This window comes from Pagrus major, chromosome 10 (assembly GCF_040436345.1).
Source record: "Pagrus major chromosome 10, Pma_NU_1.0".
Lineage (NCBI taxonomy): Eukaryota > Metazoa > Chordata > Actinopteri > Spariformes > Sparidae > Pagrus > Pagrus major.
The window spans coordinates 11702417-11721927 of NC_133224.1; the positions used below are offsets into that span (position 1 = coordinate 11702417).

A 19511-nucleotide genomic window follows, 5' to 3' on the forward strand; every position below is an offset into this window, starting at 1 on the left:
CTACATGATTTCAAACAATGATTTTAATGGCGCTCATAAATGGAATTTAGGAGGACTCGGGCGTGAAAAGGCAGAGAGAGCTGCGGAGTGACCCGCCACAATGGTGTGAATGTGCGAGTACGGAGAGAGAGCGAGGCGGAGAGACTATATATATGGAGAAAGAAATAAAGGAAGCTAGTGGGAGCTACTCTTTCAGACGGCTGGAGACTGTCTGGGGCGTTCATTTCAGGGCCGCCCCGAGTTCAAAACTCAAACAGGCCTTTTTGGAAAAGAATTGTGTCCACAGGGTTCCCTCCCATGTGAATAGAATGTTTAATTAGAGTGTAATATAATCTGCGTTAAAGCAAGCATAAAAACATTCTGGCACTCGTCCATGGGATTATAAGCGCTGTGTTATTTGCCGAGCCCCCCCCCCCCACCGCCCTCTTCCACTCTCCTCCCTCCTCCATCCTCTCCCAACTGGTCTTCCAGCTCTCTCTCTTCCCTACCGGACCCCACCTTCACCACCACCCCCCACCCCTCTCTCTCTCTCTCTCTCTCCATTCTCCAGCACCCCAGCAGAGGGCCAGTTAATTCTGCACAAGAGCCGGGCCCCGGCAACGGCAAATATTTACAACCTTTATCATTCCCCGCGGTTTTTCTCTAGAGTAACAGTTCCCCCACCACCACCCTCCTCATCCGACCCCCTCCCTCCAACCCCGCTCCCTGCTCTGGAGATGGAGCCGTCTACGAGGCCTTTGTTTACAGTGAGAACAGCGGGGATATAAAACTCACATAAATATCACACTGCTCTCTCATCTATAGAGACGCCTGCTCTCTCTCTCTCTCTCTCTCCAGCACACTGGCCGCACTGTGTACCCAGAATGTATAAAAGCCCTGAGCTACTTGATTTACTACAATGTCTTGATACAGTTTTGTATGTCACGTGTGACTGCAATCGCAATAGTTAGGTTGACTTCTTTATGGAGACATCGGGCTGTGTTGTTTTTTTTTGTAGCAGGGCTACAAATATAAGGCCGGGAATGTAGTATAACCCTTGGCATGAGCCTTATATCAAACAGAAAATATACGCATCTCGGTCACATTAAAGGTGCAATATGTGGTTTTGGGGAAGACGTTTTGACCAGAAGAGAAAGATCTACAGTGACTGATTGTTATGCCTAAATGCCTTTATTCACTTATGAAAAAAATACATATTTCTGAGTATTATTAAAATTGTATATATTAAAATTCTGAGTTTGAATTTCTTCTCCAAATCTACATAGTGCCCCTTTAAGTGGTCCGCACAGTTCAGTCTAGGGTTTTTTCTCTGCAAAACGAAGAGTGGTTTAATTTATTGTCATTTCTTCTAATTAATTAGCTCTTTTTTTAGGATGGTTATTGTAATTATAGATTTGTCCCCAGATACAGCACAGGCAGCCCAGTACTCCATGAAGAGCACTCAGCCAGTGTGTCAGTTTAGGGGTTCCCAGGACAAAATCCTATCAAATTGTGGTCAGCTTAAGGGCTTAAAACGTCTAATTTGGGGTTTGTAAAAGGATTCCTTTTTTTTTTTTTTAGATTTCCTGGACTTGAGAAAAGTACTTCTATAAACATGTCGTTCTAACCCACACTATGAATAAAGAGAATTAACCAGGAGCAGCTTTCAGATAAAAGAAAATTAAGCAAAACAGGATGATGTTACTTAACTTGTAGTAATGAAATAATGACAAAAGCATGCTATAATTGATCTTATCTCGAATCTCTAGAGCTGAACGAGATAACAAAGAACCACTCGAGGCCATGAAAGTCGTGTCTCACACCGGCTCCTTCGACTGACCTGGCTGCTCTGTGGGCTGGACGGGTCGTATGACGGCACGTAGCTCTTGAGGGGATCAGCAGGGTTGAGGTGTGGCGGGTAGCGGATGGTGGTGTGCGAGAAGTAGGGCGACGGGGCCGGGGGCAAGATAGCCGAGGCCGAGAACTGCAGGGGCGAGTGTGGAGGGGGGCTCCTCGTCGATATAACTGCGAGAGAGACAGACAGGAAGAAGAGTGGAGAGGGAGATAAAGATTAGGATAAAGCGATCATCATTGATCCCAGAGGGTAAATTAAGTATCGACATGGATTTTTTGACTGTGTTAATGAGGGAAAAAAGTGGATTAGAGCTCCAGATTTTGAAAAAGAGAGCCGGTGGTGAAAGTCAGCGGTAACTCACCACTGTGTCCTACACCTGTTAGGCCTGGGTGATGAGGCTGAGGGAAAGTGCTGAGTCGTGGTGAGGAGTCCTGCGGGGAAGTGGGGCTGAACAGCGGCTTCTCTGGCTTCTTCATGGTAGGAGAGGACATGTCTGCTGGTGGGGGAAACACACAGGAGCACACACAAACGCATAAAGGTCAGAATATAGTCACGTTCATTTTCAACTTTCCATCAGCATGGGGGTACAGTAGAGTAGATAATGAGCGAATTTTCATTTTTGGGTGAACTTATCCTTTAACAGAAACACGTTTAAGACATCACATCATGACACACTAGCTGAGTTTGCTCTGATAGATTAGTGGCTATTGACTGCATCTCGGTTTTGTCTTGTTAAAGCGTGATCGGTACAAACATTTTTCCAGAAAAAACGTTTAAAAGTGAGACTGAACAAATGCAAATGTCTAAAAGTAAATGGCCAAAAATTCAACTTTTTAAGGATCATCAGAAAGCCTGTAAAATGCCTTCATTATTTCTTAAGGCACGAGACTAGATGGGAGAAACATGGAAGTGAGGAATTTGTCGCAGCTGCTGTGTTGTGTTTCTTACAGGAAAATGAAATCAAACAACTTCAATAGTGCAAAAAAAATAAATATACCAAGGTTAACTTTTTTTTTTTAGCATAACTTTAGGTGTGCTGCTGAAAAACTAATCAAACGTTTCCCCACAGCCTCCTCTAATGCCTCCATTTCTCGTGAATGAAAGGAATTAAGTGCCAAAAATGAATTACGGTTGAAATTAAGCAGAATTTGATCTGCGTGGGATTAGTATTACCAAGGGGCCCCTCTGTCTTTTCGCGAATGCAGCAGACACTGGGAAACGTATTTTGTAAATCACAGACTGCAACGGGTCAAAATCACTTCTAATCTCTGGAATCATTACAAATCACCGGACAGAGGAGTCCTGTGAAACTTCGGCTTTTGTCATGTCTGAGCAGACGATTAAATCCAGTCAACTGATGCGCGCTTGTAAAGCAGCCGGTCGCTCAAATGGGATTTACGAATTTCGAGACCCTCACGTAATCTTAAATAGAACATTACACTGTAACATCTGCTCGCCTCGGCCTTACACGCTGTCTGACGAGCTACTGTAATTCCCCATGCATAATCCCGGAGGCTCAGCAGAAGACATGAAATTTGTTTAGAAAAATTTGTGCACTTCTCTATAAACTCAAAGTATGTGCGCAAACTCTTACATGTTGCTCATTATTGCTGCTCTGCTCTTTCATGAGCAGTGTTCTGCTGTCACGGCTGTGCGGTTTTCAATTTTCCATGGTAAGACAGTGTCTGAAGGGAACGTGATAAGAACTAGATGCGAGAGGCAATGGCCTATGTCTGCCTGTTCTTCATTCTGAACATTCATCAAGTGCTTTTCTGCTCCGTCACAGATTCTCGGGGTGTATAACCTACAGATCGTCCATCTCTTTCCCCCAAAATAAGCGATATAAACCCCTTGTTGTTGAGGCATTTCCAGCGTTTAAACCGTCCTTCCCTCACACGCCGGGGAAGGATCCAACGGGAAGAATCGCTCATCTCCAGAGAAACAGAGCGACAAAAGGTGGCTGGAATTCGGGGGGATTTCCCAGTCTGAGGTTGCAAGAGGATACAGGCTTAAGTGCTTTCATTTTCTGTGTCAGAGGCAGAAATACCTCTGAGAAGAAGATTGATATCGCTGCTTAATGTTTCCGTGTAAAAAATGGGACATTTCTGCGGTATGTTTCGGAGTATTGTGCTTTTCCTCTCTTCTGCTAATTGAATCCATCAGAGAATCAGCTGGACTGCCTCAGGAATCAAACTAGACAACTAGATTACTAGAAATTAAAAACACTATTTTTACATGTTTAAAGTAGCGCTGTGTAGTTTTGGAGAAATTGAACAGAACACTGTTTGAAGCTAGAAAGGTGGCAGGGTCCGCCACATATAAACAAAGTAAAACAGTATGAAATTGTGCTGTCCTTTAAGGTCAGTAAGTTTATTTAGTTTATTCAGTCATGTCAAACAAAGAGCGTTTGTTTATTTAGTTTGTTAAGGCATAAACAAAATCTCTATCTGGTATATATCGTATCAAATGGGCGACCTTGTACCTTCGCATTAAAAAATCCTGCAAAAATAAAATCAATGTCTTCCTTCAAGAGAGAAAACCCTTTACAGGGTGAGGCTTTTCTCGAACGACAACCATGTGCGAGAAATGACCGCTTGGCACTTGGGAGGCCTCATATGGGTTTAATATCACACCACTTCTCATTTATTCTCTCCTGACAGAATAATGGCTGTCTTTGGAGAGTTTCCTACCCACTGCTTTTCCTTTCTCCTCGCCCAGAGTGTCTAAGTTTACGCTGAGCAGTACTCCCAGGCCATGTGCAGCGGGACAGGCTAAAATTTCATGTAGCCACATTGGGCTGTGGTTGGATCCCACCAGTGCTGTTGTCTCATGTGTGTCATCTGGTGTTTCCCTCTTTCAGCTTTCCAACTTATTATACTCAAAATGTTTCAAAGAAAGAAAAAAAAAAGAAAAAGAAGAAGGCTGGAGAGAAAAGCAAAAACGAGGAGGTCTACAGAGTCTTGATGAGGAAATCATTTTCTCTCTCACAAAACGTTTCCAACCACCTCCTTGAGTAAAATCAGGAGGCAGTGCGGGCAGCAGAGTGTGGAAAGAAGTCAGCAGAGAGTGAGACTGATCCGGAAACACGGGACAGTGAGGCCTTAATTAAAAGGGTGACGGGCTCGGCTCTGCACCGGGAGACAAACGTAATGAGACATGCAAGCTGTCCCGTGAGGATCTCGCTTTCGAAACAGGCATGCAAGACAGTGCTCTTGTGTCCTCGATACACACACCTCTACCTTATTCTCTTTTTTTTCCTGGATCCAGTAAGCCCTATGAACGAGCTCATTAGGCGAGCTTTACTTCTTAATTCCCCTCTAACTAGTCCTGTGTCTTTTTAAAGCTGGCTCACGATCACCAAAACTCCACGGATGGGGATGTTCTCTCAAGTTCAGCCAAGACGTATAGCCTGATTTCCTGAGGAGAGATCATCTGACGCGTTCTCTCTGCGGGTTTATAAATAGGAGTTTCTCCCTAACAGTCACTTAGAAGGTGTTTCAGCTATCTGTCCGTGGACGCACTCACAACTTGCTCTTGAATGAAAGTCAAACTCAATTTACAAAGTTTAGCAGAAATTAAAGGAGCGCCATCAGTTTTTTGTTTTTTTTTAGTGTTGTGAATTTCAGCTGGAACAGTATGTTCTCAGGGCAAACGCTCTGCGTTGCAGGATCTGATATTTCCTTTGTGAGAGCGACAGGTGTGAGAGAATACAGATTTACATTCAGACAGCAGTTCAAATGGGCTTAAACATTTATATGACTGCCGATGCCTGGGGCTATCTCTGTCATGGTATGTGTTTTAAAAGGGTTGAACGGGTTCATGCAGAGAAACCAGATGCAGTTCATCCGCAGTATAACGGGTGACAGCATTGATGTACAGTAGCTGAGAGTTAAAGAGAGTTCAGCTGCTGTTAAAAAACAACGCGAGGTGTTTGCTTTGATCAAATCTGATTTGCATGCCATGAGGACGAAATGCTGTCTCATCCTTGTTTAAGTTCTGTCAACAAGCTGCATCGTTGGAGCTGTGCGAGACCGTGGTGGCACAGGGCTGTTCCTGACTCTGAATGTTTGTGTAACTGTATGAAGATATGGAGGGCGTTACTGACTCTCACAGGTAAATAAAAGTGGTCAAATAAAAACAGGAAAATCACCTCCGTCTCGATCGTGCCAGTTGGCCCGACTGCTGGCTGGTGAGCTGGGTGACGAGTAGAAGTCAGGTCCCGTCGGGCTGGTGTCCATGTTCTCATCCATGTTGACGGTTTTGGGCCTTTTGCTGTGGACATGGAGAAATTTATGCTTTCGTGGTATCACGACCTCGATGCCTGTACTGTTTCCGGGCAGTTTATGTGGATGTTTGGCACAGATTGTGTGTGAAGGCTTAGTTGAAGGACTAGTTTGCAGTGGGGGGAAATAACTTGGTACATTTACAATTTCAAGGTGCTTGTACTTGACTTAAGTATATACATTTTCAGCTTCTACTTCACTATATTTCAGGGGAAAATAATGTTTGTTTTACTCCACTACATTCACTGATAACTTAAGTTTTCCCCAGGTTTGTGGAAGAGTTGGTGCACTTATTTCACATCATTTTGTACCATTATTATGAACATATGTGTGTACAAAAGTTGGAGCATATGGTAAATAAACAACAACCAATACGCTTAAGGACAAAACTTGCTAAATAATTCCACTGGGGACCAACTACGACCATTAGATCTGGGTAAAGTAATTAAGTTATGCAGCTTGGGTGCTGCGCCTATTAATAATACAAAATTTAAACAATATATAAATAATGATGTAATATTATGGATAAGATAAGATGATCCCCAGGGTAAAATTGGAAAAGCTACCTTGTAGTATACTTAGTAATGAAAAAGCTCCACCTTTACCAGCTTCAACAGTTTAAAACAGTACATATTAATAGTTATAATTCAATGATAGTATATGCATTATTCTGAAATAGGCCATTCTGCATGATGAGCACTTGACTCATTTTTTTGTACTGACTAAACAACCCAAAAAACATGTTAGTAAGTGCGCTTTAGAGGTGCGCCTGCTTTGGACAGAGCCAGGCTAGCCGTTTTAATGCTAAGCTAAGCTAACTATATTTTATTTATGTGTCTATCTTCTCATATAACTCTTGGCTTCTTTGGAAATCTAAGTAAACATCCCATCTAATGGTTAATTTCAGCTCCATATAAACATAAAGAGACTCTTGGACACAGGTCATGCACTGTCCTTGACTGAACTTCACTGAGATATTTCCGTGTTTGTAATTATATCATAAAATAATACAATGTCTGCTATGATGTTATAATAGATGGACTTTGTCTTGTTGCTGTAACTTCTACTGACCTGCCGGGAGGGGAGGACAGGGAGCGATGCAGCCCCACGCTGGAGTTCAGGTCGTGATAGTAGGGTTGGCTGGGCATGTCGGCCATGGAGAAGTTTACCGCTGCACCGTGGGTGATGGGCACTGCAGAGGACACAGAGAAAACAAAGAGAGACAGTCAGGCTGCAAATCACTGCAATAGAAGGAGTTCAATGTCAGCAGTGTTGCCAGACTGAGCTCTGTGTATTTTCCTATCTTTGCATCTAGAGACGCACAATTAATTGCACAATGGCTTGACGGACTGTTATTGATGCTTTGTGTTTAGAGGCCCTGTGTATCAAATTAAGCGCTCCCCGTTCACAGGTTAACTGTCTGACCATTACAGGCGTTTCTGCTGAGCACTGTGATTAACAAGTCACTGCTTCCCAAAGTGGTTGAGGCTCAAGTTCACTGGAGCTGTATTTCCTTTGTACGGATGAAACTGTTTTTTTTTCCTCCTTCTTCTTCTTCTTCTTCTTCTAATTAGTCCAGTCAATGAATCTATTAGTCGATCGAAAGATAGTTAGTTGCCAACTATTTTGATATATATTTATATTTATTTATTTGTATATATATATATGTGTATATATATATATATATATATATATATATATATATATATATATATATATGTGTGTATATATATATATATATATATATATATACTGTATATATATATATAATATATATTTTACCAGCTAGCATTTCTACATTTTTGTATATACATATATATACACACACATATATATATATATATATATATATATATATATATATATATATATATATATATATATATATACATACATATATATATAATTTTCATATCTATAGGCATAGAAGAATGCCTTTTCCTGTCATCTACACTGTAAATGTCTGTAATCATTGTAAAAAGACAACTTGTAACCATGGTAACAACTGCGTGACAGGGTAACACACACTCAGTGCTTTCGCTTAAAAACAGAGCGCCTGACGACTTGTCAAGCTGGGGTCGGCCTCGGTTACTACTCAAAGCCTTGGTCTGGTTCGAACCGAAAAATGCGGTCGAGCCTCGCTCTATCACAAGTTGGATGAAGCCAAATTCACAATCATCATCATTTTCTTCACTCCTCTACGGTCCTGTATAATACTCAGCACTCTCCTCACATAGTGATTTACAGTGCAAAAGGTGTTGTTTTTCTCCCTGCGGTCAAGGTGAGGGATTTTGTTTCAGGGGAGGCCGGGCCACTGTTTACAGAACAAAAGGAGTTCACCACCCATCCTCACTCTCTCTCTCTCTCTCTCTCTCCTCTGTCTCTCTGTGTGTCTCTCTCTCCAGTGTGTGGCCCGCGAGGCAGCCTGCAGCTCGAGCGGTTGGTTGGTTTGGAGTCGATGAGAGGATGGAGTGTGTGGCGCCGTCTGTTGTGGTCTGAGGTTCACCACTGGCACGATCCCTCCGCCAGCCTCCGCCCTGGCAGCCCGCTACAGTCCTGGCAAAGGCCCCTACCCGCTGCTACCCATACCGTGCTGTCTGTGGAGGAATGCATCCGGCCCGAGGACGCTGAATGCAACACCATTGTTTTGGGTTTTTTTTCATTCATGGATGAGGATACCCCCCCCTCCCAAAACCATCTCTCTCTGTGCTGCTTTCTCTCTTTGGCTCTTCTTGGCTCGACACGATATTTGTGATGCCACTTGGCTGGCCTGCCCGTCATCTCATTTAATAATCTCGGCTTTGAATTTTAAGCTAAAAAAAAACTGTGAATGAAACAAATAATTTGCCACACAGTGATTCTCCCAGCAGTAGCTCATCTTACTGTGTAAGAGGGTAAGAGAAAGTGTATTGTCCTCAAAGATTTAGTTCCTTAGTTTCATGTGCCCGTGCATGCCCACATTTTCTGTTGACAAAATATTTTTGCACTCGCAGTCGAGGCTCCTGTTGCATTAATGAGTGTCCTCGTCGAAATGCTGGATTGCAAGTCAGCCTTGAACTCGGCAGCTCCCTTTGATGGACTTCAAAGAATGTCTCAACAGACTGGAGAGTTGGGAGAGAGGCGCGATGACGGACAAGCGGCTGCTTAGATATCTTCCCGGGGAGTGACCGGCTGAGTGAGTGACAATTCCTGTGTGTCCGTCGACCTTTTTAAAATTCCAGCTCGACTTCAGTGAAACCGGGGCTCGGTCACATGAGAGCAAACACGCCGGCGCAGCGGCCATCTGGTCAGGGGGCAAATTAAACACTAAACAAAAACACAGCCTTTCAAAGGATATTCAGCGTCTGAGCATGGAAACGAGTGGCTTCTGCCTTTCAAAGCACGATGTTTGAGACAGTTAGGACAACCAGGTCTATGCTCCCACATCAAAAAACACAGAAACCAAGGTCTGCTTTTAATACTATTTCTTGTTCTCAGTCGAGTTACATGTTAATGGCTTAAACAAGTTGAGAGTTTGAGGATATAGAGAGGGATTTCATTTTAAAAAACTTTATTATAATTTGTAATAATTTATTTTCTTGACATTCTTTGAGTTTAATACGTTTATTGATTAGACTAAAAAAGCTAATAGAGCATAGCAGACTCTCTGCTTGCACACATCTTCCAGCTGAAACTGTAAGAGACCTGAACTATACTATCAAAAGATCCCCTTTTGAAGTACAAAGTGGCGTTACGAGGCAGGAGGGGCTCGGGCTAGATGCTTAGCATGCTAACTTTAATAGATATCTCTGCAACGCTATACGTACATGTCTTCGAAATGACGTCAAAACTCTTATTTTAGTTGATTTTCAATGATTTTAAATTCAATTTTTTTTTACATATTGCCCCTTTAAGAAGCTGGAACCAGCTATTGTTTAACATTTTTGCTTGAAAAATGAGTGAAACAATTAAAGCTTACATTTCAGCTCAGTATTGTGTTTATTGGTATTCTAATGGCATTGATTTATTTGTTTTGACTTAGTTTAAACCTTCTCTCAAGCCAGTTTAGACAGACACTGACTTGAACTGTTTCTGACTGCAGCACCCAACAAGAATTACACACCAGCAATACCCAGACAGCACAGCACGGCACAGGTATGCTTCCTTTAAACACAGGTTGTTGGGGCTGACTGGAGTTGTTGTGCACCTCAGGCACGTTCCACAGTTACAGCCTCGGCTCAGAGGCAGCGCAGGTAAACAGCGCCTCGGGGTGCCCTCGGCTATCAAATGCAAGAGGCCTCCTGGAAGAACAACTGTCAACGGCTTTTTGCAGATGCCAGACATGTCTATACAGATGCGCGCAGGCTCATAGAGACGGGTTCAAGAAGTGACTGGCCAAACTGGATTTACCACACCGTAGTTGCATGGTGGATTTCAGTAAATACAAAGACGGTGGGATTTGTGGGAAAGCTGTGAGAGGAAATGCACATTTAGTCTTACAAATCAAAGACTGAGATGTTTTAGCTGATATGAAAACACCCGAGTACGTGAGTCTGAGCAAAACACGAGGACAGATTTAAAGTTTCTGCGCACCAACACGGCTGTTTTCACTCACATTACCTGATCAGAATTTTCTCATGGTTGTGTAAAGACTAATTGAGCAACATGTCCCTGACTCACATTGACTTGGCTTCACCTGTTAGGGCACCTTCAACATTCTTGTAGGCACAGAGACTTTGGTGCCCTCGTGTGATTCCCGGCAAAGCTCCGCCCAGCTTCGACCTGAGCGGATGTCTAATCACTCCAGTGATAAGTGAGAGAATAACTGACAAACGTCTGTGTGGGTGTAGACAAAAGAATAGACGGCTGTGTGTGTACTCACTTCTGGACACTCGCACCAGTTCTGTAACACTGAAGACTCCTGATTTGATGAAGCTGTCTTCCAAGTAGACTGTGGACACAGAGACACACAGGAAATCACTCGATCATCATCATCATGAAACAGAATTAAAGTATATGTGAAATGAACATGTTTACAATTATTCTCGACCAATCTGCATCATTTTAGATGAACTATTAATCCTTTTTGTTTATCAAAAATGTAGTTTTATGAGCTAAGTATATAAATATGTATCAATAAAGTGTTATCTTCAGTAGTAAAAAATGGAAACAGACAATGTCTTCTTTCAGTCTGAAACCCAAAAACAAAATCCTTATTTCTTGTTTTCAGATGCTCCACCAGTTTCTTTTTTACTTTTATTTTCAGTATGTTTTAAATCTAGAAGAGAACACAGAAACAATAGGGTTAAGATGATAAACTATCACGGAAGATTATCCAACACAGGGATTTAGGAAGTGTCACCCCATAATATTTTTTAAAAACTGTTTTAAAAACAGGGTATTAATCAGTGTCCGTGTATCTTTTCCGGTATTTTTCAGGCTTGTCAAAGGATCTAATTCATCTTCGTCTTAACATATTTCCTTGCGATTTTGGCTGTGTAATGTTGACAGTACCAGATCACTCAGTGCGGCACACTGAAGAGTAACAGGACGGGTGTTGCGTGAGGCGGAGGGAGTGACACGCAAGCTTGAGCCGTGCCCCTTCGGTCAAATACACGAGTAAAAACAAACCAATATTGACGCTGTTATGCTAAAGGAGCACCTTAAAGAGTCATTTACTGCAGCATTGATAATTTAGATTATTTTGAAATGTGAGGGTGCTTTACTCTTTCCAACGTAAATAAACTTGAAATCATGAAAGGGATTTTTTCTCCTGTTTTCAGAAAAATATTTTTAGACACAAGAAATGACGTTTGTTTTGCAGTGTTGACGCATTTGTCGCTTTCTGTACGATCTGCCCAGGACTTGACAACACTAATCAGAGGCTGTCAGTCAAGTAAAACAGCCAGACGAGTTATTGACACCCAAATGACTTCGGCTTGGCTTTGATGCAGTGCCAAGGGCAGTCAGGCCGTGCCAGACAGATAGGCGGGCGGCTCGATTGGCACCTACAAAGCCTCATGTCTCCAGCGAGGCCGACGGCTTTTGCAGGGAACAGTGCCACTGCCGAGGGCCTCCAAGGCCTGAGTCATTGGCTCGCTAGCATGTTTTCCTTGGCACCTGCGTCGGCAGGCCCTGCTCTTGAGGTAGAAAACTAATTATACTTCTCAAACTATTTTCATTCCAACATTGTGACGACACAGCGCGGGTCAGTCCGGGGGAACAACGGCACTGTCAGAGAATATTCTCCGCTGCTCAGCTTTGCTGGCTCACCTTGACACACTCAGCTCCGAGCCAAAGGTGCAATATGTAGTCACATTTCCACTCCAGGTCTTTAGTGTCTCTGTCTCTCTCTCTTTTTTTTTACACTGTGTTTGATGCTGCCACTGGGATGATGACAATCCAAATTTAATGATCCAATTAAATTTTATTCCTCCTCAGCCCATGAAAAGTTAAAAACTATGGCCTTTTTTATTATTTACAGCGAGTGTGCTAATTCGGTTTATCTAGTTTGTACTGTTGGTTCCTTTTTATACAGTTCATCTCACTTAAAAAAATCACTTATAGCTGGAGAAGTCATGTTTTTTGTTATTTCAAGAATATAGTTGACACTGGATCACATGGCACAAAAGCCAAGTCAAATGGTGCCCCAGGCTGCGGCACTACAGTTAGCTTCTTTACAGTCGAGGGACTACAAGTCAACGAGTTCAGGGCAGATAAACAGTATTTAAACTAGGTAAGTTATGGTGTACATAGTGGGCGAGCTGCTTGGGAACAATAGAGCGATGACAGGAGGGAGGAGCGAGGACGGCTGCTACTGTACATACCTGGAAGAGGGTTCTTGCCTGGCTCATTGTTACTGGGACTTCCTGACTGCTGCGAGTCTGCAAACACACAGAGAGACGGGAGGGGGGGGGGGATTAGTATAGCATGACAGTATACTGTAGCGTCGGACAGCAACATACCATCTTAGTGAGACAGTTTTCTTGTCAGCATTGATTATTTCCTGCAGGTTTGGTGGCTGGGTGAAAACACTATCTTGTGGCCTATCAGAAACTCACTGATATCAAACCTAAAGCAACTTCTGTCAAGACACTCAATAAGACAAAGTGCATTTCATGACTTCCTTGGTGACTAATGTTTATTTCCTTATCTAACAGTCAAGGAGAGCGCACCCGCTGTACATTAAACAAGGCAGTTTTGTTTGAACAGCATTATCATTAATGGGAGGGCTGGGAAAAAAAAGGAAAACGCTCGGTGTCTGACACAGGATAGCCTAAAAGTTTTTTACCAGCAGACCTCTGGGTAATTTTTCAAAGAGGGGCTGGGGGAGGATACAGAATGTGTTCGGTCCTGCTGTGCGAGGTACGAGCACACAGAACAAAAAACGTGGAGAGAAGACAGGAGGGGCTGAGGAAATGTGAGGAAACATGTGCGGAATTCTTTCCACCGGCTACGGTGTGCAGACTTTGGTATGAGTTGTCCCGGACTGACGTCTTTTACCTCGAACCTATCATTCCTCCTGCACTGGCTGATCACTGACGGGCACAGGTGCCGCTTTCTCTTCACAGCAAAGATCAAAATCAACTGTTTAAATCCTGCATGTTGGAAAAGAAAAACAAGTGACTCAACATAGCGAGGCCCTGCGATCACACATGGTGCAGAACTGAACTGCTGCCACGCCAAACGGCGAACAGCAGCGTCTGAGTGGACCCCCATAATGATTCAAAGTGGCCCAGGCCCACACATGCCCTGCGACGGAGAGGGCCCGATGAGAACCAGCAGGGAGATTATCATCTAACGCGAGAGAGCCGAGAAGAGAAGCTAAAGACAGTGAACTCAGATACCCTCGCCTCACAACAACACCCCCTTTTCCTGCCGCAGCTCTCATGAGCTGCGTTACAGAAGGAAAGAGAGAAGAAAAAAAGTTGAAAGATTTATTCCCTTTCTCGTTCTCTCTCTCTGTCTCTCTCCCTCTCTCTCTCTCTTGTTCCCCCTCTCCTGAATTTGACTATTAAACAGCGCTGCAAAAACAGAATGTTCTTGGCCGGAGCTCAACAATGACAAAGAAGGGAGGGAACGGGACCATACGTTAAGGAGAAAAAAAAATCCCCTCTTTCCAGGATTCTTAGCCCTAAAAACAAGTAACGTACAAGATGTGGTCTTACAATATACCTGTGTCCTGCTTCCTAAATATGTCTAAAACATGCGCTCTGTTAAAGCTCTCATGTGCACACGCAGAAAAGTTGGGGCTGCGTATTATGATTTCATTGTCGATTGCCTGTCTGGCTCGGAAAAAAAGCTACAGAAAGAATCCCAGAGCCCAAGGTGACGTCGTCAAATTGCTTGTTTTGTCTGATCAACAATCCAAAAGCCAAAATATATTAAACTTACAATAATACAAAACAGAGAACAGCTGCAAATCTTCAAATTAGAGAAGCTGGAACAACAAATAATTAGCATTTGTCTTTGATAAATCACAACTAAAGAATTATTAAAACTGCTGTAGATTAAGTTCCAGTTAATCATTTCAATACTGTAATCTGTATCACATTCGAAGTTGTGCACAAGTTGTTGGCATTGCAAGTTTCATTCGCCCTACACACACACACACACACACACACACACACACACACACACATACACACAGTGTGCGAAGCAGCTTTTGTGGGCGGTCGGAGGTTTGTGTGGATTTGGCACAGCACATGTCCATAAAGTGATTGCAGGGAGCTCAGTGGCCTTGTCTCCATGTCTTCTCCCACCCCCCCACCCCCCCCATGCCACTTTCAGAGTCATCCATCAGTCTAGTTACGACTGCCAAGTCTACGCTCGCGCCCTGAGAACTGCTGAGAGGGGAAGAAACGGGTGTGGGGGGAAGAGCGCCAAAGAGAGACCGAAGAGAGGAGGCTGAGGGGAGAAACAGAGCAAGGAGGTGGAGGTGGGAGAGGTGCGCCGGTTCGTTTCGATCGGATCACAGTTTTGTGTTTTATCCTTCCCTTCTTCTTCTTCTTGTTCGATGGCTGAACAGGCAGCCATGACAAAAAGAGCAGATGGCGGTGGCAATTAGAGATCCCAGGCAGCATCCTCCAGCATGAGGCCCCACTGTAGCACCAGGAGAGACCACCTGGATGACTCAAGGTGGGATGCAAGCATATGGCGCATCTGCCAGGCCTGCACCGGAGCTGGAAACACCTCCCCCTGTTGCATTACATTTTACCTTTGACCCAAAGAGGGCAGCTTCATGCTCCGTCGTCTTCTTTCAGGGTGATTACATTGTTTAGAACGGTGTTTGCACATTTGTCTGGCCCTAAGTGTGATTATCCACTACATGCCTTATTTAAGATCTAATCCTTGTCATCACTCAACAGGTATTTACATTAAGCCTCAATTTTAAATCATCAAAGAAAGATTACAAAAGGTTGGATTCAAGTGCAGATAAACTGGGCGTGAATTTAAAAAAGTCAGCTCAGAAGTAAATTAAAGAAGTGTGATATTAGGAGCCTGAGGTCTGGTATCTGTATCTAAAAGGTGTCCTGTGCAGAAGCCCGGCCAATCCGATAGTCTTCAAATAAACACAAGTGTAACCTGTAAATAAACAGTTGCGGTCGAGGAGGCTGGGCTTTGCCCTGGGAGCTTGGCAGGGCTCGATCGCAGGCCCAGACACCACACACACACACACACACACACACACAAACACGCACGTACACACAAGGCCCTTTTCCAAAAACAACATTTCTTGGCACCCTTCGTCCCGGCCACTTGTTTAAATAAACAAACCGGTTCATGAAGGAAGTGAAAAAAACTGTACCACGTATGAATCAGATTATCTGCTGTTACTCAGCAAAAAAAAAAAAAAAAGGGGAGCAGAAGGGGCTTGTGGGTATTTTGGATGTGTCCACGAGTTCTTACACCTTCTTGTCCGGTGGGATACTTATCATACCACTGTAACGATTAGGGTAATTAGGGGTAATGGCAACAGAAAACTGGCTCGGCAAGAAAGTTTCTCAGTGCTTGTGAGGTTTCTCCACGCCCAAGTGTGTTGCTCGCCTGGATTTTATAATCACTAAAACACTCACACACTCTCTCCCTAACCCACCCTCTCGTTTTTTGGCATGATACCCATTCTGTTCCCACTAAATTGTGGAACACACATGCACATACACACACAGTGTGGATTAAATTAGCCACATAGTTTGGGGAAACTTTCTTTTTTTTTACTTGGACAGTGGCGGTGCACGCTCCCTAGCCCGCAAACACTTGCAGACACGTACAGATACCCTCCACAAAAAAACAGTGCGCACGCGCGACACGCACACCCTGCAGATGCATACCGCTGTCGACATTTCAGGAGGAGAAGCCTGTCTGGCAGCCATTTTATGCCGAGCGGGGTTCTGTGCACATGTATAGCACTCTGGCTGCCAGAGGCATGGGTCCCGAGCCAAGACGCATTTCAGCAGCCTGGGGAGGCGAGGGGAGGGGAGTGTGGAGGAGAGGTGGAGAGGGGTGGACTCCCGGAGAAGTAGGGAAACAGAGAGAGGGAGAGGGGGCAGAAAATATCGACCTAATTACGGAGCAGCTCCGATGCGTAATGTTTCGACAATACAGCTGCTCCTGAGTAAATATTTGATGTGGCCGAGCAGACTTTCTGCTCAGTGTCCTCCTGCTTTTCTTCCCAGTTCCGTTGCAGGAGACTCCACTTTGTCCTTCCTTGGAAATGCACAGCCAGAATATATATGTGTGTGTGTGTGTGTGTGTGTGGAGTGTGGTGGGGTCATGCAAGTCTTGACAGTATGCATAAATGGCCGTACATGTGCCGGTATGGAATGCGCATGTGTGTGTACTTTGTCCCGTGTCCTCCTGTGCTCCTGGTTTCTATCATTCGCAGCTTTTGTCGATGACCTCACACTGCTTGGGCTGGCTTCCAACAGCCGGCAGAACCTGCTCCCTTCTCCAAATCTCCTTCTTTTTCTCCTCCTGCTATCTGTCTATCGCCGTCCCTGCTCCTGCAACACTATCCGTCCTCTATTGTATCTTTTCATACCCGTCTCTGTGTATATCTACCATTCAGCGTGTATCTGTAGAGATATCGTCTTATCCGATGATAAGTGAACACTATATCTTCTTGATTCTTTGCTCATATCTCCTTTTTTTTTTAACACTTAACTCTCTCTTCTTTTAATGTCTCCATCTGTGTTGGCGCTCTACCCCCTTTGCCGCCTTTTTTTAATGCCCCCCCATCTCTCTCTCTCTCTCGCTCTCTGTTTCTATCTCTTTGTCTCTCTATCTCTCTCTCTTCTCTCCCTCCCTCGCGCTTTGTTGTCTAAACAAAGTGGCCTTTATCGGGATGAGCCGCAACCCAAACAAGCCAAACAAAAGATATGGGCGAGGAAATCTGCCCGCAGAAGAGGGAGGATCTTATCGTGCCAGCCATTGTGTGCCAGCCTGCCAACTGGCGATGCCCCCCCCCTGCTGCCGCCGACCCCTCCCGCACACACACACACACACACACACACACTCAATTCTGGCATCTAAGGCCCCCCTCGCCCTGGACTCCTGCGTGGCGTTCTGCATAGGGCTGGCACCTGACCTGACCGAAAAGAGAGTGATATTGACGCCGAGGGTGAAGCGAAATGGGACGCCATCTTGGTGCGGCATTGTCTCATAAGGAGGATGAGCTTCAAATAAGCAACTTCCTGGTTTTAATTACTTTATCTGCTGAACTCCAGCACTTTTTTGAAAATAGCCTCTTGTACGACCTCTTGGGTTTATTATCAGTGATACCTCTGCACAGACAGTAACGGATAGTATTGTATTCCCTTTGACAAACTATGACTACGCTCCCCCAGTGGTGCCCATACACTGTGTGACACTGTAATGATTATCTCATAATTGGAACAAGGCAAGTATTTCTTATTGGCTTAGAGGTGCACCTGGTAATCCGGATAGCTACCCTATCAAATGACTGCCACTGACGGGGAATGCAGGTACAGTAGGATGAGTTACACACACACACACACACACACACACACACACAAACACACACACACACTAAGGCGAAAGAGAGGGAGAAAGTGAGAGGGGCAAAGTTGAAACGTCTGTGAGAACAATGACATTTTGCCTTCTTTTCTCCAAGCCAGACACCACAGACTTGTTCAATAGAGCAGGAGGGGACACACACACACACACACACACACACACACACACACACACACACACACACACACACACACACACACACAGTAGGACTGTCAGGGTTTTGAGACTTATGGAATCAAGTGGGATCCCAGCCCAGACAAGAACAATGAGAAGCCATACAGTGTGTGTGCGTGTGTGTGAGTGTGGCTCACTCCTATCTCCCTTTGCGTGAGTGCACCTCTCGTTGCGAGCGTGCACATGACTGCCGCCACCTCGGTGTGTGCGTGCGCGTGGATCGTCAGTGTGTGTTTGTTTCTAATCGCCGCATACTAATGCCGGGGCGAGGAGCGGGCAACTCTTTCTGTCCGCCGAGCCTCTGTGCCTTCTCCTCAGTAAACTCTCACGGCAGTGAAAAGAGGAGAGCATTTTAACCGAGCCGGGAGGACAACAGGCTCCTCATTGAGGTCACCAAACAGTGTGGACGGGGAGGGAGCGCATTCAGTGGCGAGTGGGCCTTGAACAAGGGACTGAATGGCCTGACGGATCATTAGCCACACCGGCCCGGGAGAGGAGAAGGAAGAACCTGGCAAGCACAAAGGGATACACAACCACAAAACCAAGGATGCAGATGAGGGTTAACCCATCTAAATTCAACTTCGCCACCTTTTAATTTGTGAAATAAAGTTTACCCACCTCTAAACGGACGCATATACTGTGCATTAAAACACAAAAGCAACTCAAAAGCAGCTCCGAATCCTTGCTCTACGTTGCCCGCACACACATCTGACACACACACACGCTGACATACATGCATGCACAAACGGGGGCGCACACGCAGCGTCCCGCGGCGAGCTGATCTGTGCTGTACATGTGCGATGCAGTCAGCGGCCAAGCTGCAGACAAACTACACGACACAACGCGACACAGTGGCTCATCTGTCCCATGAAAAATGAGCAGGCTGGCCTCCAGTCAGCACTCTGCGTCCCACTTAATGTTTCCACCTCCTCCCACTCGCTCTCTGTTTGTCCTTTTCTCACAATGTGGCCTTCCCTTTTTGCTTTTTTATCACATTCCTTTTTTTCTTCTTTTCCTCTTTCCGTATCCCTTTTTATTCCTTCTATTCCCGTCACTTTCCTCTCAGCTCGCTGCCCAAAGTTTTTATCTCCTCCGCGGCACCTGGCACCATCCATCTTATTTAGTGCTGCAGCTATGTCCATGTATGATTAGCACAATTACTTGTGCTGAAACAGTTAGTCAATCAATCAATACGTAGATGGAAG

General features: G+C 44.5%; 1 protein-coding gene across 5 annotated transcripts in view; it reads right to left on the minus strand.

Moving 5' to 3' along the window:
- LOC141003588 (nuclear factor 1 B-type-like) overlaps nt 1–19511 on the minus strand; it is a 71267-nt gene that overhangs the window by 17183 nt on the left and 34573 nt on the right. For 3 of the 5 annotated variants that reach the window (XM_073474969.1, XM_073474968.1, XM_073474966.1), the window contains exons 3-8: nt 12924–12980; nt 10979–11047; nt 7189–7309; nt 5985–6106; nt 2196–2327; nt 1820–2004 (exon numbers count right to left, since the gene is read on the minus strand). In XM_073474969.1, coding sequence (XP_073331070.1) covers nt 1820–2004; nt 2196–2327; nt 5985–6106; nt 7189–7309; nt 10979–11047; nt 12924–12980 — 686 coding nt within the window. Of the gene's footprint in view, nt 1–1819; nt 2005–2195; nt 2331–5984; nt 6107–7188; nt 7310–10978; nt 11048–12923; nt 12981–19511 lie in introns of all 5 variants that reach the window. The other 2 variants (XM_073474967.1, XM_073474965.1) reach the window with 1 other exon arrangement.